Raw genomic sequence first — 27,718 nt, 5'->3', positions numbered from 1 at the left:
GTTACACATTGCAAAACGGAGGGTATTCCTCGCAAACAGCCATAAAAATAACGAGCACACAAACAAGTTCAGGTACTTAAAGCAATGACAAACTGACAACTTGTATCTCCACTGCACAGATTTAATTACACACTCCAGAACCATTAATCATTCATTGCACACTGCCTATGATCATTTACAATATAATCTCTATGTAGTGTATCAGATTTGACATAACCTTGAGGAATATTGTACTTGCTTTGGCATTAAAAAAAAAAAAAAATCAGATACATTCAATTCACTGGTAGAAAAAAAATCTGGAAAGTGACATTTCACGTAATTTTCACAGTTCACAGTCTTAACATAAATCAATTGAAATTTATCAGATTCTTCCCAAACAAATCTCAAGTAAACAAAACTAAATTCTCATGGTTTCATACAATACGCACGTCTAAAACGCATCACAAAAACCAAGACTTCGTAGAAACATTAGCAAGTGTAAAATAATTAGGAATAAGACATTTAAACGTTACGTCTGTCTGATCAGATCACATTTTAGTGGCATATTTCGCCTGGAATGCCGTCGTCTGCAGCATCACATCGCGCCAAAGCGATGGGTCTGCATCATCTGCTCGATTCATTATAGTTTTACTGGAGTGCCTCAGTCCAGCCTTTCTGTTAGAAACACAGAGGACCAAAAACCACAACTTGCTCTCCAGTTTCCCCATCAATGACTCCATTTACATGCACACCAGTACAGTCATTATTAAACACCTCAATCAAAGTCCTTTCCTTTTTCCTTAGAGCCAGAGAGTGCCAACAACACACAGAGAGAAGAGAGAAGCATGTTGACTGCGGAGGTAAAGTGACACTGTTAGAGTTTTGTATGGAGCAAAAATATAGTTTAGGTATTCATTCATTATAATAAATTTAAGCAGAAATGCCAGTTTAACCAGGACAGTGAGGTGTGTTATATATGCAGTGCAACAGGAGGCTTCTATAAATATGAAACCCCTTTTTTTAACTTTGCGTACCAAGTTGGAGCTCCACTTTCTCTGACACTGGAAAAGTTCAGAATTAAACAGGTGTCTCAATGAAATTGACACTGTTTGCACCGTGTAAAAAATAAAACAATATAAAACATAAAATGCTTAAAAAGAAACCTGCAGCAACCTCATGACGGATCGTTTAACTGACAGTTACACAGGAGAGACATTAGTGTCACAGGAGCCGAGTAGCAGGAGGTAACTGAATAATGAATGTCTTCGATGGACAGATGCCAAAGTCAACAAGCACAGCTCATCAGATCTCCTGAGAGAACACATTCATCTTCGTATGTATGTCAACTGCATGATCAAATCATTTTACGGCCTGCATGTAAATGTAGCCAGGGAGCGCTAACGCCGGCCTGTGCGACGGCAGAGTGGAGAGGGCCAGAGGTCGTCCAGTGGTCACAGCATTCCAAGATCTTTGTTTGGGTGCGCCATTGTCTGATGTGCTTTTGTTGTTGCGCCTTGAATGTGTGGTGGGGGACGCGACGGAAAACAGGATGGAACAGGAAGGAACAGCAAGTCCTTTGGGTCACTTTCCCAAAAAGTGACAGGTTTTTGTTGTCAAGGAAACTCGTTATCCTTGAGGACACAGTGGAGTGACGCTCGCTATCAGAGCAATCAGACCTCTGAGGGAACGTCTGCTACACAGATCTACTGCGAATATATCTGGACTTCATATACTATAAATACTAACAATCACACTCAGTTTGCTACGATTCATGATTAATCCAACTTCTGTAACAATTAAAATCAAGACAAAACCACCTCACAGAGCTGATGGCAAGACACGTGATGATGTGAGAGCGGCGGCGTTAAGTACCTCACTGATTTGATACAATCAGGTATGAAAAGTTTGTTTTCCGCCATTTAAAAAAGGACATTAATTAAAATTAAAGTAAAACAAGGGTCTGATTTAAAAGGACACAGCATGATTCTGTCTGTGGTAGCCTCCTGCTCCCACTGATGATATCATGCCACAGCACACCTCCACCCACCACCCTCCACTCACAGAGTGAATTAACACGATGGCATCTCAACACACACTATATCCACACACGCACACACACACACACACACACACACACACACACACACACACACACAGCACAGGGAAAGTACATTTCCAAAAGAATGTGCTGTCGTCACACACCGAGCGCCGGGCAGAGTAAATCCAGTTCCTTTTGTGCCTCTTCATCCTGAGGAAAACAGATGATTTCAAATAAAATAAAATAGTATTCAATGGCATGAATACAGCACTGCAACAGGACAGTGACGAGGTCTACCTCTTTGGACACGGCGTTCATCGAACAGGCAGATTCACACATCTTCCTCGCCTTCTCTGTCTGCCCCATGTCTTTGTAGCACTGCCACAGAAAAGAACAAAACCCAGTGTGAACAGTGTGATCCCACAGAAAAACAATAATAACAGCTCAACTTCAGGTTTATGGTACTGACCTTAGCTAGAAACACGTAGTTGAGTTTGGAATATCCTGGATGGATCTCCTCAACCTGAACAGGCGGAAAAAGTACGCTTCCTTTACGACTGATCTCTATTCATAACGCATATAACAATATCCTACTCTAGTACTTTATATATGATGTATTCAGTGAAATCCTCCAGTAAAACTTTAATGTCTGTTTTAATTCAACACACGAATGAGAATGAAGACACTGTTCGTCACCCGGGCATGGTCAACATTTCTGTATCATTACAACAGCCTTTCCTTTGACTCATTCACTTCTCTGTCTCCTGCAGCTGCTTCAACCTGAACAGCTCCTCTACAGTTAGTCAGGTGCAGATAAGCACGGGGTAGAGGCCGGGGATCTATTTAACCTCGCAGTTTGTTTTTTGTTCGAGCTCCACAGCCTCACCGGAGGCTCTCCTCCAGGGGATGACCGGCGTGTTCTAACAGGGACCACTTAAATCAAATTGATGGGTGAGATACAGAAGACGTGAGAGAGAGGCAAGCACGGGAACACTGGCCAGAAGCAAAATTAATTCCTCTACTATATAAACATCTATAATGTGGGAACAGAGATTAAGCCTTTCTAAACACGGCGCATTTGGTGTTTGAAAACTGGGTATAGCAATGACCCGGAGGCAAGCTGCAAGCGAACGCTAGACAAACAGGACACATGACATGTTTCACAACTCAGGGGAGAACATGCAATCAATGAAACAGTATGGAAAGACAAGTCAGCTCCTATTTTGTGTAATTATTTTCTCATTAACTTAGTTAAAATGCCAGCACACAGACTCAAACAAAGTGCGTGCTGGATCATCAAACAGCATCTTAATGTGGGGCCAAACGGCTGTAAACACCTTTTTATTAAGATGTGGAGACGTGTTATAAGAACGAGTTCGTCTTTAGGATACTGCAGCCTTAAGGAGTCATATGTAAAAAAAACAAATCAAAATGAGGAGAATGACAGAAGAGTGAATCACAGCACCTTCAGAAAATTCTTCAGTGCGTCTTCGACTGTAGCACTTGGAGGCTCTCCAAATAATGTTGCAGCAACTTTCCTCTCGAGCCATGATAACTGAGCCACCTGCAAAACAATCAGTCGCCTCGAGTTAACAGACAAAGAGAACTGTTTCACACACGGGATGCACAGGCCTGTAAAAACAACACTTTCAGGGGATGTTGAATTACTCTTTAAGACGTCAGCTACAGCTGTTGGGAATAGTGATGACATGTTCTTCCTTCATGCGATTCCTACTAAAACCACCAACATCTCCTCAGGTTTCCAGAATAAAATCAACTTTTCAATGGCATGACGTGAAAAAGTTATTTCGACTTTCTCATCAGGTCTTGCTGAGGCATACTGGTACTATCAGTCGAGGTATTTATGCACTGCAGAGCTTTTCCTTTTTCTGCATTACATTTCCCTTCGCAAAATGAAGTACTTTGTGGTTATTGCTACCACGACCAACTAACCACATTTCCTGCTTTGGTCGCATATCATTTTCTTAATTCTTCCCGGCCAGAAAAACCCACTTTTCCTCACGGTGACTTTTCCAGCATTTCCATGAGCACAGCTTCCCCGTACGCTGATACTTTTCGACTGACACTTTTCACAGAGGATGATAAAGGCCGAGAGAAGCCTGGGTCAAACATGTAATGTTCCTGCCTCGCACCATTCATCACAGCAACGTCTAATTGCAGGTGTTGCATTGCTTTGGCGTCATCTCAGGACCTTTCAAACAGAACCGCTGGCTGAATACAAACAGTAGATCATTGTTGAGCATGAACGCACCACAGCCAGCCTGTAAAACTCAAGCTCTGAAACTATCAGGTGTCACTGCTCTATTAAAGTTGCACAGTCCCTCAGTGCTCGCTCTCTGGTACCAGCAGTGGAGGTAAGTATTAAAAATGTAATCAAAGCAATCTTTATAATCGCTTCCTTCCTTTCAGGCAGTTAGTTTGACAACTGGCACCAAGTTACGCGATAAATAGCTCATAAAAAGAAAGACGCATAGCAGAACGTCTGTAAACCTTTAAATCTAAATGGGAGTGATTCATCATCGCACATTATTTTCAGAGATAACAGCGATTGACAGACAAGACATGACGGTTGGAGAAAAAAATCATCAGCTGCATATAAAAAAAAACAACTGCACTGAGAGAACATGAGCTGAACGGAGACAGGATGAAAATATGTCCCTAGCACAATCTGATTTAAAGCAAACAATGGCTGGTGTGAACCTCCCGTGGCGCTTTCTGCGAATGTGGCAGAGGGGAAAACAAACCTGAGGGAAAGCTAAACAGTGTGAATGAATGAGGGGAAACCGTGGGTGGGTGGGTGGGTGAGCGAAGGGAGGCAGGAGGCCACGCAGACATCTACGCGAGGACAGATGGAGAGATATACGTGTTGTGTGTCAGTAGGGTCACATACAGCGTAGCACCAGCGGCCCAGCAGGTAGTAGGACATGGGGTCTTGAGGCTTCAGCTCAATGGCTTTATCCAGATGATCCTGGGAGGGGAGGCAGGCAGACAGAGAGAAGATTTTCACTGTTGATTCATGACACGGCTGCTATTTCCACTGCCTTCTGTTCTGACCTGATCTGTCCTGCTTCACCAACCCACAAGTATTTCACAAACACCTCTCACACACGCGATCTCGCAGAGCGACCACACACTCCCGCTTGTCCCACACCCTCCCTCGTTCTTTTCCATTCTCCCTCTCTCTGATTCAGGGTTTTTTTTTTTATATATATCTTCCCTCCGCACTGCTCTATCTCTCTCTTTTACCTGTCAAGAGTTTTGAAAGTACACAGTGTTTGGGGGAAGCTGCTGACAGAAGATAAAATGCTACGTGCCGTTGTTCCACACTTCGTCTTATGCAACGACTGGCTGTGGAGGTGGCCCACCGGCTTCAGTGATACGAGGCACAACTCCCCTCTCCTCTAAGTACATGCAAGACTTCTTTTAAAATGTTGGATTTACTTGATTTTATGCCTTCTATGTACTCTATTCTTTATTCTTTGTTTTTATTATTGAGTCGGTTTATTTTCCATCTGTCATTTCATTAAGCAGTCACACATATCAGGTCCCAGACACCCCAGATGACTGGAGTCTGTGTTACACAACATCTTACCTTGAAGATGTATCCGTTCTTTATCTTGTTGTGTATGGTGTCATATTCTGCCATAATTCCACACATGATGGCATACCTGTGGAGAGACAATAATCTGTTAATTTCTTGTTTTTACAGATTTTCACAGAGAAAACAAAACAACACAAGGCCATGACTACTGGCAGTAAACAAAGAAAAAACTGTGTTACAGATGGCAGTTTTAAAGTCTCTTGTATCATGTCTTCTACCAGCTTTCAGTTTTTCAATATTCAAAATGAACACAGATTTTTTTTTATACAAACAGAAAATAATAAGTTGTGATTAGGCTCTACTGGAACGCACACGCTTGGCTTCAACACAAAGGCATTTGTTTCCTTTATTTACTGTGGCAAACTGAAAGGAGCATGCTTTTGATACTGACTAAAGGTGTTGGTATGCTCAAACAGAAGCGCTTGGTGGAAAGCTGGACAGCGTCTGAGACTCCCTGTTGCCCCACTTCTGACATAAGAATTAGGGCGTGGGGGGGCTGTATCCAACAATTTGAGACTTTCCAAAACCCGCAATTCCACGAGCTTGTAGTGATCGGCCGGGTGGGCTGAGGTGACAAAGTAGGCAGGGTTTGAACAAACTGCTCTCAACAATACTTCTGAACAACAAAAGTGTGCCGTTACCAACATGTTTGAACCGTTTTCATCCCGCTTTTGATTGTGGCTCTTACAAACGGGTGTAAACAACTTTGACCTATGACAACATGTCATACGCATTTGTTTTGAGCATAACGTGGTAGCCTTGAAACAGCTGAAGAGTGAGTGTCTTATACAGGTGCACTTTAATACCATCACTTAATACACCCGCACCGCCTCTTCGTTGTGGTGCAGATAAAGCGAGTATTAGTGGAATTCACTGGACTGGAAGCAGAATAACTTGCATGAGGAGTGACTTTCTCTGCACCATTAGGTCACCAAAGATTGGCATCACTCGGAGCTGATACAAGACCTGTATGTTAAATGAAGACCCAACATCCAACTGGAAGAATCGCACATTGAGCCTTTCTGACAAGTCAAACAGTCAAGTTTGGCGTAGGTGGGAGGGTTGGAGAGAAGCTTGGCGTTACCTTACAGTCACACCACCTTTTTTCTGGGTCACTAACAATGAGAAACCAAAGGGGCACTGAAACACTCAATCTTCTTTAGCAAGACTCCTCATTAGACAACATCAGCAGAGATAAGCTGCTTCACCTTACTCCTTCACTCACTAATTAATAGACTGACTTGGACCACTGGGCAGGTGGAGGGGAAACAAAGAGCGATCTCAGATCTGGGATCTCTCAGTCAGCATGGCGCTGTGGGTTTGGAGAGGAGAGGAGAGAGCTGATCAAAGTCTTTTCACCGCAAGGCTGCTTTAATCCTGCTGGTACTCTGTCAAACACTACATGGCGACATAAACACCTTTTTACATGAAGGATCAGCGGGTACAGAGGTCATCTGCCAGTGTCGTCTCACATGGTGGTGCTGATGGTAGATGGAATCTGCAACTGTGCGTGTGCGCACTGAGGTGTCTGGTATGTGTGAATGGATTTTTTTAACAGGGCATGATTTGGCGGTGGGCTACTGTTCTCTGTAGTCGCTCTCACTCTTGCTTGTCGCTGGACTGTGATCAAGCGTAGCGTGCCGGCAGATTACAACACCAAGACCAACAAGGAAAAGAAAAATGGGTGAGCTGCAGTGAGTTGTGGCAGAGTGCAAATTGCGCTACATGATTAGCAGGTAATTACTAAATTAAGATAAAGTAGGTACAGTGATGATGAATGAGTAAGTCAGTGAGGATAGTGATTTGACTGACGTTGGATGTTGTCAGCTAAACACAATGTACAAAAACAAAAAAAGACACATACCTCACATGGTTCCAATTGAGTGAAACATCATGCAAACATTAATCTTTGTGCTAACCGTCATGACTCCTACTGACTGTGGGCGGTGCGGAAAATTAACAGTGATAAGACAAGTACTAACCACATAACTGCCCTAAATGTTCTCTGCAAAGCAAACAAAGGTAGATGAATTTTACGCAACTCTTACCAAAAAGAACGGTATTTATTTTCTTAAGGTAGCGCAGGGTGCGGCCACGCTGCCGCTGGTTGGCGCACGATGAGTGGAGAGCTCCAGAACATCACAGGAGCAGAGATGCTATCTGCCTGCAGTTACGCTGCCTTGCTTCCAATGAAAACAGACTGCTGGATGTAAAGACTTTGAGTACATTCATCACCGGAGAATAAATATCTGCCGTGAGGAAACAGAGCCAGGACACAGGTGCTTTGCGCTTGGCCACCACATTTTAATCACATTGTGAGCAGTGAGGGTTGAATTTAAACAAAGTGAGAAAATCAAAGCAACAGTGGAAGATTATTTGTGAGAAGTGTGATAAATTCTCAACAAAATTAACAGCTAGGGGAGCAATTCTTTGCTTAAGCACATTTTAGCCATGCTGAAAACAATGGCAGTGTTAGCAGGCCCACACATTGGTCCAGACTGAAAGATCTCAACAACGATTGGATGGACTGCCATGAAAATTTGAATAGGCATTCACAGGCTAGGGAATACTCACTTTGGCAAAACCCTGACTTTTCCTCTCACATAACCATGAGGTGCACATTGTGGTCTGGAGTGAAATGCCTCAACTACCATTGGGTGGATTACCCCGACATTTGGAATAGACATTCATGTTCCCCTCAGGATGAGTTGTAAAAACTCTCACTTTCCATCATTAAGTCAAACTTTCATTTTCTCCAGTACTTCAGTTCATGGCCAAATACCTGCAAAACTAATGTACCATATGTTTATCGCTAACTAATGAAGGTTAGCATGTTAACATGCTCAACTAAGATTGGTGAACATGGTAAACATTACCTGCCAAACGTCAGTATGTCAGCAATAAATGATTCATCAATCAACAGAAACTCCATGTACAACAATTTCATAATTCACTACTTATGTATACATTTCTAAAATAAAAATGCAAAAAATTAGCTGGTCCTAGCTTCTAGAATAGGAGGACTGCCCGTGTTTTTCTTTTTCCATATTACAGTAAATTGAATATCTTTTGGGCTGCTGACTGAACAAAACAAGTAATCTGCAAATGGCACTTTGGGCTAAGGGAAAATGTGATGGCCATTTTTCCATATTTTTGGACTTTCACGATTAATGCAAATTAAGCGCTGATGAAAAAAAAAAAAATCTTTTTTCTTATAGTTACTATACCATACTTACAGTCTTATGCTGTATGTAGATGAACAACATAAATGAAAACACACTCACTGATTACTAAACAAAAGGCAGTCAAGTCAATACTAATGATCTCATCAAACTTCAAGAGTCATGCTAACCACATTCCCTTCTCTCTACGAACATGCTGCAATATGCTGATGTGATTAAATATAATAAATCTCACTGGAGGTGAGATGAGGAGGGAAAACAGAGCAGCATACCAGAGGGGAATAGTAATCATAATTGGGATCGAACATTGCCCAGGTGGGGGCTGTGGGAGAGATTGCTCAACATCCAGGCTACCACAACACATAGTTTTACTTCACTCTGATTGGCCAACTCTAACATTATTCAGCATGTAGCAATTCTGGCAGTGTTTACTGAGAAGTATGTGGACCCAAGAGTGCCAGTGGCAGAGCTGCTCATGATTGGACCAGCATTTAATACTGGTCTGTCGTCTCTGCACCTGGACTTTCCCCTGTGGAGTTACACTGGAGGGGAGTTTACATTCTTATCCTGTGCTTCTGTCTTCTGTATCTGTAATTTCCAACAAGAAACATTTAAATATCAATGATCAGATTTTCTGCACCATGCATGGAGATGGAGTGTGTGTTGTTCTGGGTGTTATGCAACATCATTGTGTGAAACAGCACCAGGGAGGGACGGAGATAGGTAAAGGGAGAGAGCATATAAGGACTTCGGATGTGAAGGAGTAGAGAGGTGTGTCAAGCCTCGGGGGCCAAAGTGCTTTTGTTTATCCTTTCTTTTCATCTCCGAGTTGAAATACTATCTCCACTTGTCTGTCTAAGGCAAGAAAAGGGAAATATCAAGGGGATGAGGAAAGGTGGGCAGTGGCAAAACATGACAGGGGGAAGATAAGAGGAGGACAGAACACTTAATTGCGCAAGGTTAGTCTGTGTTTTTATCGCGGCTCAATGAAATCCCCCACTCTACTGGGCAAAAACAGAAGGGCCTAAGTGTCAGCTGCTTGGCGGAAACAGCAGATTGATTTCAGCCTTCAAATCCAAACATAGAGAGCTCATTCAAGACAGAGAGGGCCGGGCAGGACTCCAGGCTAAAACTTGTACAGAAATAGGAGGAGGAACTCGAGGAATTCAAGGACAACATGCGTGAGAGTGTGTGTGAAGTGAGCAGATATACTGAGCCAATGGCAGAATGAGCTGATGGTGTTTTTCTGCACGGGAGGTGAGCTTTGCAGCCGTGTGTCAAGTGTTCCCAAAGTGATGAACCAGAGCACAGTGAGGTCTGAAGTTTACGCACACACTGGGTTTCCACGGCTACTGGGAACAGAGCGCAATGCTGCCACGGTGGCACCAACCGTTGCCCCGGCAAACAGAGGCAAGTGTTTGAAATTAAAGTTGCCTCTGTAGAGGTCAAAGTGACCCCATCCTCCCCACTCCTCTGACTGGCACAGCCACAGGCTCCCTGCTTAATCCGCGGGCCTTTGTACCATCAGAGAGGCCCTATAGTCAGGGATTTACATGGGCTGAATTCACACGGTGGGATCACTGAAAATGCACCTGTAAACAAAGCCGGCGATACAAGAATGCAATCACATCAGCCTGCTGAGATTATACAAACAGGCTTCACATTCACTGTCACGAAAGCACCCCATGTAACCCAATGCATCGTAATGTGTGCTCCCTCACACACATTTGTTCGCTCACAGACAAAAACACATCCTACCCTACATACCTTTTGTGGTCCACGCACCAGCTCTTGCAAATTGGTTAACGAGCAAGCTTAATGGCAGACATGGCAGCGACACAGTACTGGAGTGCTTTTGAAGAATGAAATCTGAGAGGTGGAGGTATCTCACTGTAACATGCACACAGCCTTTGAAAATTTAGGGGTGACAGCGTGGAGATGCTGATAGCATCCATTTCAATGGTACTCTGTGACTCAAGTGCCTCCATACACATCCAGCTTCAAAAGAGTCCTCATCCACCTCTCCCGGGAAAAGTACAGAGATTTGGTGCATGACAGTAGGGGAAGTACGTGTAATCTCCTGTGAAGTGGTGGCTGTTAGACGGACATCACATTCATTCATCACATCAGGGCTTCAAACGGCCCATGTACCTGCTCTGAAAGAATGCTGCATGTTTCTGACGGTGTGAGGTTCACAAATGTCTTGCAACTTGTAGCTGCACATCGACAGTTTTTAATGCATGAAAGCTTTTGTTTATTTAGTGCAAACCCTGGTTCTATGATAACAGTCTGAGATCTTTCACTATGGGCATCAACTTGGTGCATCATTACAGTCAAATTTAAAAAAATGAGATGATGTAGTGCATTGTTTTTTTTTCACATAATAGCATAACATAGAAAACATCCTTCATAAGAATTTGGTCACTTGTTACTTACTAACAAACATAAGACAATGCAGATAGATTTATAAAACTTACATTGGCCAATAATATCAGGCTGTATCAGTTGGTCTGTAGTCCAAACAACATCTGCCTCTTTGCTGGTTTTGATCTTTCCTAGTCTTGTTTTGTGCTCATTTGGAGAAAAGGTCACGAGAGGCAAACATATTTTACAAACTGTATATTAAGCATGCTACTTTTAATGTACACCATGTGTGATCACTTCTGGAATGTCAGGGTTCACAGTGTGTAATGATAACATTGTGTCACCAACTGGGTCCTTGTAGGGGCACAGCCAATAAAGGAGAGTCCTTCAAAGGACGCGAAGGCCAGGCTGAACCTGTTCCTCCTCACAATTTTGGGATAATTTATGATCTGAGTGACACTGACCAATCACGTCTGAGCACACTTTGATTGCATGCAGGTAAACAGTCTGTGTGGAGAGCAATAGAGGTATAATGCACTGGATCGCACTGCAATCTCAGAACCTCAATCAGCTATCGTTTGATGACAATTTAGCTTTTTATGAGTGAAACGTATCTGCATTCATATGCATGTACCTGTTTGTAGAGATTAGCCAAAATGTTGATTTATTGTCCAGATTGAAAGTCAAGTGGCTACTTGTACTGTAAACAAGGACCAGCGCACAGAAGAGGAAATCTTGGCCCGGATATCCGTTATCCAGATATCTGCAGGCTACAGCCATCCCCAAAACAAATCATCATTGGCTAAATCATCAGATAATAGCCGATGGGTTCTGAAATTGGGAGTGGTTGTACCTTTCACAAAGACACAGTGTATTCACTAACATCTGTGACTTACCCTGCAAGCTACAGATACAACAGAGCAGGTTTTTGAGACTGTCCTCCTCACCCTACCTGTTAAACTGTCAATCAAAGATGTCTGAGTGAATATGAATGAGGTCACTTTGGTTTACCAGCTACAATTTCTGGATATACTACATCTCCACAAAACGACTTGATCAGATTTCTACAAATCCAAAGCAAATGAAAAACTTTTAAATACTTTTAAAACCCATTTGGTGAGAATCGTAATTATATAGTTTGACACCTTGTAATTGGAGATGTGTAAAACTGGTTTAACACAACACAGTTTGTGTGTCATAACACTCAAAATGCTAATGGCTCATTCAGAATAAACGTTTCAGTGAACATCCAACTTTACCTGCCTTGCTGGGAGTTTAACCAGCTTTGTGGTACTGCACCATGAACACTGTGAATGAGTCAGCTGTTGGTAACACATGATGAGTGCCAACACTGAGGATGTAAACACCTTCATGCGAGGACATATCATTTTTTCATCAAGCTGGAAGATCGACAAGACGAAAAGTCACCAACTTAAATTACACAGCATACAGTCCTTCTACTATGAATGCCAACTACGTGCTGGTGATAACATCTATTAATTACGATATTTTGTTGCGCCAGCCACATTTCAGTTGTGCCTGCGTTATTTTTCTCTGTATATGTATTTTCACACAGACGTAGAGAAGCTGTGACAAGAATGCAAGTTAAAAATCATTAGAAGATCATTCACGTTCCAAAAAAATAATCAGCATTCGTTTGAAGCCATTTCAACACTCCAACAGAGTTAAATTGGGGTAGATGGCAATGGAAATGTTCAAAAGGCCTTCCATTCGATGGGCTGTGTAAAAACAGCGTCTGTAAGTTGTTTCAGTGGCGGAGCAGGAACTGACTGGCAGCGCGTCGAAACAACATCTGCCAAATTGTGACGAGCTGGGCAGCATTCAGGAAAACAGGTGACAAGTTTTCTCACGGCATCGGTACACTAAGTAAACAGTTACCTCAGACATAAACTTCCTTGCAACACTGCCTGGCACCATCCCCAGTCCCTGCCTCCTCCCTTCTCAAAGTGCGGCTTTAGCGACTTTGCCCTGTCCATTCAATTTAGACAGCGTTTCTGCTCGGTTTAAGGATCTTACAAATTCCATTAGTGGATATAGGATTAAGCATTAAGCTTTTTTAAAGCTGTTGCTCTTAATTAACTAAACAAACACGGCCTTCTATTTTACTTGACGTCTCCACTGCTGCGGTATGTGCATGAGCTAATGCTAATTATTCCCTAACGAACAGAGCACACAGGGCTGCTGGCTCCAGCAGGCGGTCTGGGTCTGTTTTCCATGAGAAAACCTCACACGCGTGTACACAGAAAGTAACCACATGATCTCAGTTACACAGGACACTAATCCCAGGAATGTAATAAATGGTAATAAATACCTATACTGGGGAAACGGTATTATATAAACAAGGAAAAAAAGTACACTGTTTGCTGTATGAAATTCATATATGCTCAAAGCTGAACATGAGTTAAATAAAGCTGAATTAAAGGGGCCCTGTACCATTCGATTGCAGCTGCATCAGAAGCAGACTTTGCAGTTGTTTTCAAATCCCGGCAGCTGCAAGTTGATCTCAGGGCTGCATCTGGTGCAATCTTCATCTCTCTATTCCAGCCACGGATTCCATGTATGATCAGCAGTCAAGTTTTGACATGAGCAGTGTTTCAGATGAGGAATGCACCACTAGGGCCTGCACAAATACAAACGGGATCCATGCCATCAGGCCCACTCTGAACAGCTTATTAAAAGCAAGGGGATTTTTCTCTGAGTCACAGAACAACCGGGGAGGTATACAAGGGGAGAGGACGTTCTCCTGATTTCCTTTGTGTGAGAATGACCTACGGCGGCAAAATTCCCCATAACCTACTTTACTATCAGCCATTTTGAAATCTCCATTAGCATCAGCCGGATGCTAATGGACACAAACGCCTTTTAAGATATTTTCAGTCATTTCTGGGGGACAAGTCAGACAACAGACCTTTGCTACAATGTGCATGAAATGTAGACAAATGTCATGATCCGGACAGTCCACAATGCGAAGGTGCCACATGGATCATGAGCCCCAAGCTCTACACAATATGCACGGCTGTAAATACGTACAGCTGGTGCTGTGGAGCAACCACCAACATACAGGAACAGCAACTGCAATAGCATAAGACCATTTATGACATGAGTTATTCCAGTGTAACCATCAGTCTATATGAGCAAAGTTACCCAAGCTCATGTTTACATTCTTTAAACTGGATGTGATGTTATCAGGGGGCTGAGGGGGGGGATCTGCACGAAGGACACGTTTGACAGAACATGCAGTTTTCTTTGCATATCCCAGTCCACTGTGGTGCATTCACATTGAAGTCGCTCCGTCTTTCAGCCCTGTGGGCTTTCTGAGATGTTCTGCTGGATTCATTCAAGTTTTCATTTGCTAAAGTGCCTCACTGAGAGGCCGGAGTCAAACTTCCATTCAAACACTTCAAACAGCTGCTGCAGGCCGACACGTCACTCAAAGCAGTGCAGCTCCAACACCTCTCATCTGGGTCCCTGTGTTTATGCATTCAACCTCATTGCTTTTACTGAAAAATTTGGATTGAAATTCAACCATATGTGATTCACATTGAGGGACTCAATGACAGCAAGTCACATGCCATCAAACTGCATCTTCAAGTTAACTTTGAGTGATTTGCTTTTGAAATAGCAGCACTAAACGTCATTAAACAGAATAAAAAGCAGCTCTTAAACAATGACATGTGGAAGGAGGGAAACCACTCAAACCTACCACTGATGACTTTCAGCACATGTAGGGTTCAGGCTCACCGCCTCCTCACCAACTTTCTTCCCTAAGAGGAAAGGAAAGATAGACAATAGATAATGATGGTCTTCTGAAACACTAACTCAGCACACTCAATTCACCCTGGAGACTTCACACGACAACAGAGGAGAGCGCGGATTAATTGAGCCATTCAGTGTGTTGGCTGAGAAAACACAACAGGACATACATAAATCAAGAACCATCACAGGGCACTGGATTAAAGTGATGAAAGAGCATCCAAGAAGAGAGCTCAGTGTTAAATCCTTCATCAGTCAGTGGAAAGTGTCTCATTCCATCTGCTCTATTAATATCTTAATGAATGTTAACTATGATGCCCTGTTGCTTTAAATATCCATGTCTCACTGTCACACTTGCTTTGACACAGGTGTCTTTGCAGGAAGCAGCTCTGATTAAAGGCACATTGATGAGGAAGGATTACAGAGAAACAGGTCAATCCAGTCTGAACTTCAGTGGAATCACAAACAGTCTCTGTTTGAAGAAAAAAAGCATTATGGTCTAATGTGCAAAGTGCCACAGTAGCAACTTGTACCATGCTTTTGCAGAGCCTGTGGGGGATCAAGGCAAAAAACATCTTGTTATCACGAAGCTGACTGTAAGACTGTAAGATGTCCTCTTTGTTAGATAATGTAATGTAATATATGAGCCACATCAGATGAATATTTGGTAAATCATAGTGCTACAAGGTAAATATAAAAAAAAAACAAGCTTTGGCCATAGCGTTGCTGACGCTTTGAAATATACTGAAACACACTGAAAAACCTACTAAAAAAATCGCAGTGTAAAGGATTCCTAAAAGACCCAATCTCAAACTGATGCACAGTGCTGTTTCAACCACATTTCCCTTATTTACAAGGACGTACATTAGATTAATAGCCATGATGTGACTGTTGTGGTGTAGAGGGTGCTGTACTGTACACCAATTAAGGATTTGACCCTTAACTTTACAGTGACTGGTAGTGTCTTCACTTGAGAACCAATAATGGTGGGCAGAATGTGACAGTTCATGAGGGCTTTTCTAGAGTTGGTGTTCATTTAGCATCAGCACTGCACATGTATGTAATACAAGCAGGCTAGTGCTGCTCTACCACAGACTGACTGAGAACTACAGACATGCATGAATTTGGGTTTTCCAGATGAGACGCTGATATCTGGGGGTTTGACCAGTGTAACAGCTGTGGTTATGACGTTATAGCACCTCACATCCAGGGCATCACGACTTGCAAATGAAGTATAACACAAGGGTTGGTAGATTACCAGTTTCTGCATGGGTCTTCTTCTCCTCCAGAGTGCAGCTGATGTCATGAACGTCACAGTATGCTCGGATTAGCCGCCAAAGAAATGTTGAGTTTTGTCCAAACTAAAGAAACACATCACAGTGTTAAAACATACTGTTCTGTATTGAGGATTACTGACATCTCTGTTATCTCTGCTAAATGAATGTATGCAGGGAGTGACACACCTCCTCTCTCTGCTCCAAAAGCAGGTTGAGACTTTCTCTTTTGTCAGATTCGGTGCCTTGATGCAAACGGTCGATCTTCTCAAGGAGGACGGAAAATTTGTCCGCAGGCTGTTCTTCATCACTCTGGCCCTCATCGCTTAGCTCCTCTTCCTCAGAGTCGGTCAGTGCAGTCATATACCTGAAAGCAAACAAACACAGGCCTCAGCAGGTTGGTAAAAGAGAAGGTGAAGCTTCAGTTAGTTCATGTACAGTTAAATTTTACTGATGTGGATTAGAAAGCTGAAGTGAATATCTCAGTGGTTTCAATCACCAGGCCAGACTGTCTCCATCCGACCATCAGCAAGGTGTGCAAGACGTGCCTCAGGAAGCATGAATAAACTGCCTAAAGTTAGGGCCGTGGCTCGTGTCCTGGTAACTCAACATAAAACCATCCTCTACTTGTGAGGTGGAATGAAAACACCTCATCAAAGGAGTTTTTCAGATCAGTCAAAATCCTGTCTAAACGAGCATTTTTACAATCGTTCTCTGCCAGGCGCTGATTAGAAAGGCTCAATCTTCACTGTCTGTTTACACACAAATGGCGCAGGGTTTGTTTACACAAGTGGGTCACTTAATTGTTTATAAGTACTAGCTGCTAAGAAACTCTTGACGCCTTAACGTGGATACCTGAAGGCTTTTCCACAAACACAGGGGGGCTTGTTTGCCAGGGTGAGGCACGCAACACTCACATTAGATGTTTTATGGTGCTCTTTCAACTAGTGTAAGTACGTGCAAAAAGCCTAAGCAAACATTTAAGAAGCAGCAGTAAAAAAAAAAAAAAAAAAAAAGGAAAAAAGCCATACTAATGGTATAGGTAAAAATGAAAGACATAGACAAGGGTGAAAATATGAAAAGCCTCTATTAAGTGTTGGTAGCGGCTGCATGTGCGTCATTGGTGGTTAAGGGAATATTTTGGGCTGTGAGCCATGGTTCTGGAGGGATGTGTCAGAGCGGGCCACAGACAGAAACACTGTGGACCCAACAGGTGTCTCGTGCCGGAGGCTGCTTCGAGACTCCTCCCCACAACACACACCTTTAACCGTGAGCGCTGTGCTTTCAGGAGTAATGTGAGGGTATCTGAGCTGCAGACAGAAGAACACACCATGGCTGACAAAGTCAACAACACACAACACACTGTGAAGCCACAACGGTGTGTGGAGATGAATGACTTCTGTCCCGTTTTACAGATTACAGTGTTATGTTGTCTGTTACCGTCAACTGCATTTAAGTGAAGATAAATCTGCTTTAAAGCAGCTAAACTCAGTATTTTCATATAAACAAAGGATCACATGACTAAGTGCATCTGGAATGTGTTGCTCATAGTGATGAGTGCACTTTCCTTCAGCTCGATGGAGATACTTACTGTATTTCTGCTCATTGTTTTTCTTTTATGAACTACAACTTTACTGGTTGAGATCACTCGTGGAGGAGAAAAAAAAAGAGCTAAAAGAAGAGAGAAAAACCCCCAAACCCACCAAATATTAAATTGAGCAAGGGTGATTTTACTGCTTCTGAATTAAACTTTTAAAAACAAGATTGTGTAATACTCCTTGTAATCAGATGAAAAAACAGTTCAAGATAGTTAATTTTTAAGACCAACTAATGTGAGTCTGATGGAAGCATTTGACCGTAGTTGAAATATTTTAAGACATTTAGTGATATAAAGTGAAAACTCTGTGATCCATCATACTGTACATCACTCAAATCCAGTAGTAGGAAACGGAGAATTACTGCAACTGTGAGAGAAACTAGACTTTACAGTATCTTAATTTTAATCTCCATCTGTTTTTATACCATAATTTTGAGATAGTGTGCAAAGCCTTTCTGCAATCCCCCACTCTACACTAACCCCTGTGTAAACCCTAAAACCTGAAGGCAAGGCTCAAACCATTTATTGGCCAATACACCTCAGCTTAAAAAAATCTGAATGGGTGTGCTTTTGTGTTTACTCTGACTGTTGTGGCCTTCCATATTACAGAGAACTGCCTTGCAACAACCAGACCTGGCACTTCACTATGGCAAGACATTTACATTATTGGACTTGTGTCATTCATTCATTCCCTAATTCATTCATCCTTTTGTCCATTTATTCATTCAGCAGTCCACTTTCCCTCCCTCCCTGCAGTTATTTACTCAGTGGAGTTGGAGAGAGCTGGAGAGTACTGAGTGATCAGCGCATTCCTGTCACGCCATTCCACGGCTCATGAATCACTTGAGTTGAAAGGAAAATGAAGCTAAGGATCTATTTGTGTTATTGTGTGTGCATGTACTGTAGATCTACTGCAATTGTGCAAGAAATATTTTTTGCAGGCAAATTTAGTTTGTAGGGGCAGACAAAAAAACTGAATACTCGCTCTTCTGTGGAGAAAAAAAACGAAAAATTGACCAACTTCTGGTTTGTGGTGCAAGTGGAAAGGACGAGACAGACGATGACAAACAGCAGTGGAAGCACAGCAAACAGAGAGAGCAGTCAATGACTGTCTGAGCTGAAACTCATGGTGCGGATTTAGTGGGATTCATTCACTCTGGCCCATTCAGACGTTGTAGTACTGAGAGGAGTAGTCAAAGCATTTGTTGGTTACTAGACAAATAATATGATTGTTTCACAAGTGTGAGCGGTTGCTTGCTTTTCTCTGTTAGATGTCAATCATTTTTTTGCACTGCTGATCAAACAAGACAAGAAATTTGGCCGCAACTAGTTATTTTCATTATCCATCAATCTGTTGATTTTTCTTTTTTCCAATTTACTGACTGACCTTGTGACGTCAGAGAATTGTGAAAAATGCTAAATTTCCCAGAGCCCCATGTGACAACATTAAATTGTTGGGGTGTGTTTTCCCACAAAGAGTCCAAAAATGAAATATAATTAGTTTCCAGTGATATAAATCAGAGAAAAATACAGAAATGAGCGCTCACATTTTACAAGCAAATGACTGACATTTTTGCATAATAAATATCTGAAAACAATTGTTCCACTCAGTGGTACTTTATTAGTAACTGGTAACAAATAGTCAGATACAGCATTTAACACAATGGACAAACATCCCGAAGGAGGCATAAAAGTAACATTGCTATTCTAACATACTACGGCTATTACAACACTGATGAAACTCCTCTATAGTAAGCACAAGTCAGTAGCAGAATCCTAACATTTGTTATTGCATAAAACAAAACCCAGAGTACAATAGACTTTATCTTCCAATTTGGATTCAGCAACAAGAAACAGCACAACACATCCACCCATGCTGTGTCCAACACTGTGAAGCTGGAAAGCTTTAAGCGTCATTTTCAACAGGCTGTGCTCACTAGAGGAGATCAGCCATTCAGCATACAGACCCCAAGGGGCTGTGAAGGGATCTCTCAATAGAGCTTAGCAAGGGCAGTCTCCGCGGTGACACTGTTCAAAACAAAGCTGAGTTACCATCCCAACATCAGCGGGCCTTGGAACATGCAGTCCAGACTACTCAGTCTGTGTATTTGTGCCGACAGGACCAATGAAACTCCGCTCTACAACAATGGCTGACGGACTAGAAACAGTCCAGCTGTTTTTTCTCTCTCTTTCAAAGGCTGGGCAGGGATCGACTATTCAGAAGTTAACTCCCACTGATCAGCTGCTGAACCACTGAGCTGACAACATCACTGCCTTTCTCATTATGCTACCCTCTGTTGTGGTAAATAACGCAGGTGGGAAAAAAACGTGGGTGATAAATAACCTGCCATTCATTTGTCACTGACACATAATGAACTACCAGTGAATAATGAATACAGTAATTCATCTCACATGATCGGTCATAAATAGCACTTCTGTGACGATGTTGTAACACTTTGTTCCTAAAATAGAAGGAGGAAGAAACAAGTTTGGAAATTCTGGTTTGTACACAACTGTACAAATGTACAAGTGATGTCTGGTTTGTACTTTTGCCAAAGGGCAAAGAAATGCATCTGAACTGGAGGGAGGATGAAAGTCAGTCTTGCAGAGTGTTACTGAGAAATGTGACAGAAAAGAAATCCGACAGAAATGTGATGATGGCTGGTTTAAAGGTTTACTCCTCTAACAACAGTAATAGAATATTATGATATGTCAAGATAGACAAGTATCCAACTAGTAATTCATATTATTCAGCTTCCTGTAAATAAACATAACACTATGAGAGTGGTCAGATTGAACCAAAACAGTGAAGTTGTGGACCACAAAACCAAGACAATGAGCTAATTGATGCTGAAGTCTCTGTAGGGCTGACAGACACTGCAGTCAGATGATAGAGAGTGACCTATTTCATGCACAGGTAATGGATGCGAGCTGCCGTCCTTTTGCCATCAAGACTGTAGGATGGCAGCACTGACTCACTGATTAAAGCACGAAGCAAAACACGAATGGGATGATGTGGGTGGTCAGATCCAAACCCATCCGGCTGACATCAGACAGCTGAACATGGCTGTTATGTGCCCAAGGTATACACTATACGCAGTTCAGTAAATGGGTTTGTTTAGCTAAAAGCCTTTCAGTGAGGTATGAATCTGAGGATATAGACATGAATGTCTTGGATACAGACAGCTGCGGCGCAGCACGTACCATGTCGTCATAGGGAAGTTAGACTAAAGCTTTTAATCACAAAGCAGACAATGAGCTCCTTTTTCTCTTTCTAAACATTTCTATGTGTGTTGATCAGGCTTGCCCGTCACTAAACAAAACTCCTGCTTAAATCTGCTTAAATCAACAACTATCCAATATCATAAATGCTATGTTTTTTGGAAACGGAAAAAAGAAGCAGCAATGTCCTTGAGCTACAGCGACGTGATGTGAATAAACTCAGTGGGAACTGTTCAAGGAATTACAAGTTCCTACAAGACACGTTTAAATGAGGCTTCTGACAGCTTGGCACACAGATGGTGTGATTGATGGGTCTCCTTACCTGCAGAGAGGCAGCTCTGAGGAAGCCGTTGTGACATATGCCGAGTGAATAAACAGCTGGAACTTTCAACTTTTCAGTGGCCTCAGTCTACATGTGGCCCTGTTCTGATCGACATTAACCCCGCTCCATAATTCCATTTAATTATGCCGCACTAATTGTCCTGCTACTGAAGTAAAACGCATCGCTACACATGCTTTCTTATCAGATGGTTTGCCAACACTGGTCACACTTGAAATGTCTCTGACAAACCTTCACGATGAAGTTGATTGATAAAAATAACAAGTGCTTGTCTATTTTTTCATCAACTGCTATTATGCAACCATCAAAAAACATCTGACCACAAATGTTAGAAAACCATTAAGCTTGCTCAAGCAGTCAGATCCAGAGAGGCTTAAACACAAGCCTTTGCCTATCCACGATGTGCATCTATCATGCTCCACACCAGAGCTTGGCATGGGATTTGTTGAAGGCCCTGTTCATACTTGCACGATGCCCCCTGTTGGAAATCTGCTGCCCCACTAACGCCTTTATTTAAGTTCAGTGTACAATTGAAGATTTTTTGCTAATATATCTTATCACTTGCTGATTGGTACTAGAACTGACAGAATGCAGCACCTCAACATGGCTTCCTCTTGTTTTGGAGGTGGCAAAATCTTTAACTGAGATGTTTGCAAACTTGCATTTAGCATCAAGCAATAAATGCTCTTATGTGCTGAACATGCTATAACTATTACCCAACCCTTAGCACCACAGCTCTTAGGGATATTGTGTGGAGATATTGTGCTCCAAACACATCCAAGCAAACAGAACAGACATGAAGAGCACTTCAAATGAAAGTGAGGATTAGGGGTGTAACTGGCTCCTCTGGGGAACGCTACACATTCCCTAAGGGGCTGAAATTTCTTCACTGTGCCATTCCCAATATCCCCCCACACCCTGTGCTCTTACAAATAACAGAGCGGCAGGAAAGGCTCTTTAATTATGGGAGGTGTGTGCGTGATGTGATTTCTTTTAAAGCATAATAACCCGGGCTGTAATTAAGAGCATTTGATGAGGCCGACAACTGTCACTCAAAGCCTGTGAACCGCATCTGCTAGAGGGCAGTCTTACACTTCCATCTGCTCCTCCAGCCAATGAGGAGGGCAATGGTAACATAAGTAGAGGAAGGCCAACCTAAAATGTTCAACCATCATGAAAGAAGACTCATATGACGGTGTTATTACTGTACCTGTCTGTGAGCTGTCTTACCTCCAGCACCAACAAACATATGTAACTTGAAATACTTTTGGTTTATGCATACATGTGGTTGCATTTGAATTATTTCAACTATCTTAAACATTATATGTCAGCTGACATTGGCTTATGCTAAAAACAACTGGAAAAAAAAGAAAGTCCTCATCACAGACCCAACCTTCGCGTGGAATGCGATCCTCAGACAACACAGACAGTAAAACACAACACTGATTAATTATCCAGGGTGCACTGGATGTTGAATTGGCCTACTTTATGTTGTTGTAGTTGTAAAGAATGGCTCCAAGGCAATTGATTAATTATTGCGAGGCTAGCAACAGAGATGGGGAGGAGTTGTACAGCTCTGATCTAAGGCTCACTGCACACCTAAAAACCGTGTGGTTAGGATTTGAAAGCCGCTGTGCTTAGTATTATGATGTCTTCTTGGCACTTCACGTTAGAGCGCGGCTCAGGTATTCTGGTTTTTATGTCCAAACCCGGCACAGTTGATGTAAGTTGAAGCAGTGAATTGGCGTTACCCTCTCACACAACTGTTGTTAGTCATCAGTCCACATCTCGCTGCAAGGCTGAATTCCCAGTCTGCGTGCTGCCATATCTCAGCAGAGCCCCCCGTTTTACATTTTACAAAACCAGCTGCTTCGTTATTGTCTGCACTGATGACTAAATCGAAATGTCTCCATATTGTCAATTTCCTGCATACTTTCCCTGCTTATATCTTCACTAAAGGAACTTCAAAGCACTGTGCCAAGCAGGCAACGTAACTGAACCTGACCCGACATTGAATACCGTGCCTAGAGTTTTGTCCGAACCCAGCCTGACCTGCTGGGCTCAGGTCAGGTATCCACACTCTACTTCACATACTCTAACTGCAACAGAAATGAAGCATAGGTCAATCCAGGCTAAGTAAGACATCCATCCAAATCCTTGAAAAAGTCCCAGCGACAATATCCAAACTCAGCATTCTCCAACGTTGCCTGAATCACTTGTTTAAATTACATTCAATCATGTCCAAGAAGGGCGTAAGCCTGCCTGAATGCTCGTAACATAAAAGCCTTGACTTAATCATCATCATTTCACTGTTGATATTTGTTTTTATGAGATGAGATTTCAAATGATAGTCCATTCAAAAGAAACACGTCTGCTGTTTATGTTATCCAAGGCTGGCATGAGTTCAAGGCATTTGGCTGAGGATGGAGGTGGAAGATCGTGCATGTGGTAGTTGATTAGTCTGCAACTCTCTGCAGCACCTAAGGCAAATGTGCAAACTGCCTTAACTATAATTTATCTCATAAAATGAGCAAGTGAGTTGAACTGGTACAGGAGGAGGGCCTCGAGGTTTCTGATTCACACGCTGATCAACAGATCGTTGAGAACATTGAATAAGACTGTAAAAGTTGAAATCAACCTGAAATCGGTTTACAGTTTGCCACCAGTTATTTGCCACCAGTTACGCAAAAGATTTTTGTAATCAGAAAAACATCACAAAGACACATAGCAGGGTCGATATTTAGAGCTATTCTGAAAGCCTTTACACCCACATTCTGTTCAGCTGTGCCACATGATGAGCAGCAGCTAAGTATTGAGAACAGTGAAGTCTGCTGGACAAACTGTGTAATAATGACACTGATTCTAAATCATTACAAGCTATGTTTCTGCACGATGGCCTGAAAAATAGCTTTAATATCAGCATCCATAGGTCAGTATATTATGTGACAGGCCAGGCTTCACTTGAATAAAGCAAAGATGTTAAGCATGTGAAATGGTGATTTTTCGGGAGTCGTCACACTTTGATCTAACATCTTACTGATCTACGTCCAAATCTAAAGAGCTTACTGTTGTAGGTTCTCAGAAAACCACAGACCATGTTTCATCTGATAAAATTGCCTTTGTAGAGGAAGAAACAACTTTCAATGACACTTTCAACAAGTTCTTTGACTGACTGACTGACTGACTGACTGACTGACTGACTGACTGACTGACTGACTGACTGAGTCCATCCATCCATCCATTATCTATACCGCCTATCCCTTTCGGGGTTGCGGGGGGCTGGAGCCTATCCCAGCTACAATGGGCGAGAGGCGGGGTACACCCTGAGCCGGTCGCCAGCCGATTGCAGGGCCACATGCAAAGACAGACAAACATTCATACTCACACTCACACCTACGGACAATTTTTGAGTCATCAATTAACCTAATGAGCATGTTTTTGGTCTGTGGGAGGAAGCCGGAGTACCCGGAGAGAACCCACGCATGCACGGGAAGAACATGCAAACTTCACACAGAAAGGCCCCGCCTGACCCGGGGATCGAACCGGCAACCTTCTTGCTGTGAGGCACACGCACTACCTGCTGCGCCACCGTGCAGCACTGACTGAGTCCTTAGTTAGAATTTAAAGAAACTGTTGAGTGGCAGTCATGCACTGCTAACCCCCCTCTGTGATAACCTAACACTTCATGTTATAACTTGGTTCATTTTTTAAACATTTAATTAAAATTCTGGCCATATTTTACACATTGTACCTTTAGGTTTAGCACAGGAGCTCAACAAATCTGTGTTGCAAATGCAGGTATCAGTCATTCATACAGACGAGCCCAAATATTTTTTCACATTTGCACACCCCAATTTTCTCTCACATATGTGACAGAAATGCTCACTAGAGGCTTGCTAAATCTAATATATATTTAAAAAGCAACAAGTTCTTAACATGGTATCATTTTTGTGTCATTCATGTGTATGTGGGCCAGTCGGCTAGAGAAAGACCCTTGTGCACATTATGGGGTCCCTAACAGCATAGAGGGTATATGTAAAATGGGACAAAAATACATATTTGTGGGTGTAACAGTCTGTGATTACAGTACCAATAGATGGCAGGCGTGATGACGATGCTGCACTTTGAGCACTACCTCATCCGGCAAATTAATAATTATCAGAGGAGCAACAATTCAAAACACAAGCTGCGATCAAAGGTTCAAGTCTGCCATGTGAAGTTGATATCTGGTTTAGCATTTAGCCAGAGACAGTGTGTGTGAGTGTGTGTGTTCAGATTAGTAATTGTCAACACTGTGTTATTATTTGTCTGAGAGTGTGTGAATCCTGTTAACTTTTATGCAATTTGTGGGTTCAAATAAAGCATTTAAAATCTGTGCATGTGTGTGAGGGGGTTAGGGTAGGGTTAGGGTATGACTTTGTGGTTTGATCAGCGGGCAGAAATTTAGGAAGACGTGTTCATGCCACAGAATCTGTTGTGGCAAAAGTGAGCTGAAGATGAAGATGAAAGTGTTATGTGAGTGCTGTGAGGTATGTGGTGACACATTTTGGAGAACTGTAAACTGAAATATTGACTCTCCCAACTTTTAAAGTACTCACCCCCCCTCACTCTCTGCTTCCTCTGAGCTCCGACCTCCAACTCTGGATGCAGTGAGGGTGCCTGCAGCCCTTTTCCTTCGTGTTGGTGTGGTCCTGTGAAGTGGACTGGTTCGACGCGTCTCATTATGTCCCCTCAGCTCCTCCCTGACATGGTCCTGCAGTGCTGGCAAAGCATTCTTCAACGACTTCATCTCATCCTTCAGCTCTGACACACACTGGATCAAGGCCTCCAGACGCTCCAGCACTTCGGTCTGACCGCCCGGCAGACCTGGACTATTCACCAACATGACGCCAGTCCCCTGTTCATTAGTGCGGTTGAGGTAGTAACCCGGCCACGAGCCTCTTCGTCTTGACCTAAAGCCCTGGTAACACACCACAGCCAGACCGATGCCAGCCACTCCAGCCAAGGCTCCCAGAACCAGCACCTTGCTGTCAGCCTGGGCCATCCTGCAGGCCTGTAGAAAACAGACAGAAATAACAAGCTTCAAGCTACTGATTTCAAATTTCAAAATTGCATAAAGGACAGAAGAGAAAATGTGGACAGCAACAATTATTTATATCACTGATCTGATTTTTGCAATTGATTACAAATTCATTGAGTATATAAGATGTCAGAAAATAGAATTGACTATGGCCCAAAGTGCTACCTTACATTTGCTTGTTTTTCTGTGTTGTTTTCTCTTTCCCTTATGAAAGTATTGTTTTGTCTGTTAAATATGCCATCTGATGTTAATGCTTAAATCAAGGTCGACTGATAATCAGTTACAGGAGGAGCAAACAGCTGGCAGAAAGACAGTGACCCTTCAGTGGCTGATTGGAGCAGCTTATGCTGGTGGGTACCTCACAGGTACAGACTTCACTGCCTTCAAACACTTATTAACTGAAGACAGCACTGATTGTTCAGAGTCTACTCAGTCAATGTGAGGCGCAGGGACACAGCGTGTTGTGCCTGGCTTCTCTAAAAAGAAAACATGATTCTCTTGTCTATGTTTGGACATTATGCTTCCTGTGTGTGTCCTCGAAACATGGGCGACAGTAACACACTTACAGCAGGACAGTTTTCTCTAAATACTGTGTGTACAGTGGCCATATGCTTCAACTCAACGTTTCACCTCTGTCCTACTTCAGGGTTTGAGTCACTGTTGCTTAAGCAAACGTTTGTGGTGAAGGAAAGGCTAATATAATTGACTGATTGATAAGGAGCGAGTGTCTGTTTGTTATTTTGTCTGTAGCATAGTGTTTACTAAGAACTACGTTGAGACTTACTAGCTCAGATAATTGGATCAACATACTAATCACTGAGCGAGCGTGTTCGCCAACAGTCAGAGAGTAACAGCAGCTCTATAAAGACTAAACACACTAAGAATTTCAGCGTCTGCCGGGGTCTCAAGCATGCTATATCCTCAATACTTACATATTTTCATTAAGATGAATTATGATAATTAGCTGCCAATGTCAAAGTCCTGCTGCTAGCTAAAAGTCGCCGGTGTCGAAACGTTGTGCTAGCACTCAAAACTAAGTTATTTGCCAGGGTTAAACGGTATGAAGACGTTACATTGCTCACTTTCAGCAATACAGTATCACAACAACCCGTTACATAAACAGGTCTTTCTAAATAAACACAAAATTGGCAATATTACAGACCTTATTGCACAGGTACGACGGGAGGCAGTCCACAGTTTCGCTGGTGTAACTGTCAAAACAAACCGTGCAAGCTCCGGCGCCACA

The 27,718-nt window shown here is 42.6% G+C and overlaps 1 protein-coding gene across 1 annotated transcript; it reads right to left on the bottom strand.

Annotated features, from left to right (window-relative positions):
* Positions 1-104: 104 nt before the first annotated feature.
* On the bottom strand, positions 105-27,692 carry LOC139341710 (regulator of microtubule dynamics protein 2). Its single transcript, XM_070978355.1, has 11 exons — positions 27,635-27,692; positions 25,991-26,445; positions 16,423-16,600; positions 16,218-16,320; positions 14,910-14,970; positions 5,631-5,706; positions 4,929-5,006; positions 3,483-3,581; positions 2,487-2,540; positions 2,315-2,395; positions 105-2,227 (listed from the first exon to the last, which is right to left on the bottom strand). The coding sequence occupies exons 2-11, from the start codon at positions 26,434-26,436 to the stop codon at positions 2,174-2,176; spliced, it is 1,230 nt and encodes a 409-aa protein (XP_070834456.1). The 5' UTR covers positions 26,437-26,445; positions 27,635-27,692; the 3' UTR covers positions 105-2,173.
* Between the last annotated feature and the right edge of the window lie 26 nt (positions 27,693-27,718).

Source organism: Chaetodon trifascialis, chromosome 13 (assembly GCF_039877785.1).
Source record: "Chaetodon trifascialis isolate fChaTrf1 chromosome 13, fChaTrf1.hap1, whole genome shotgun sequence".
NCBI classification, from domain to species: domain Eukaryota; kingdom Metazoa; phylum Chordata; class Actinopteri; order Chaetodontiformes; family Chaetodontidae; genus Chaetodon; species Chaetodon trifascialis.
Note: the sequence above shows the minus strand (reverse complement) of the source record. Positions and strands in the feature narration are given on the sequence as shown.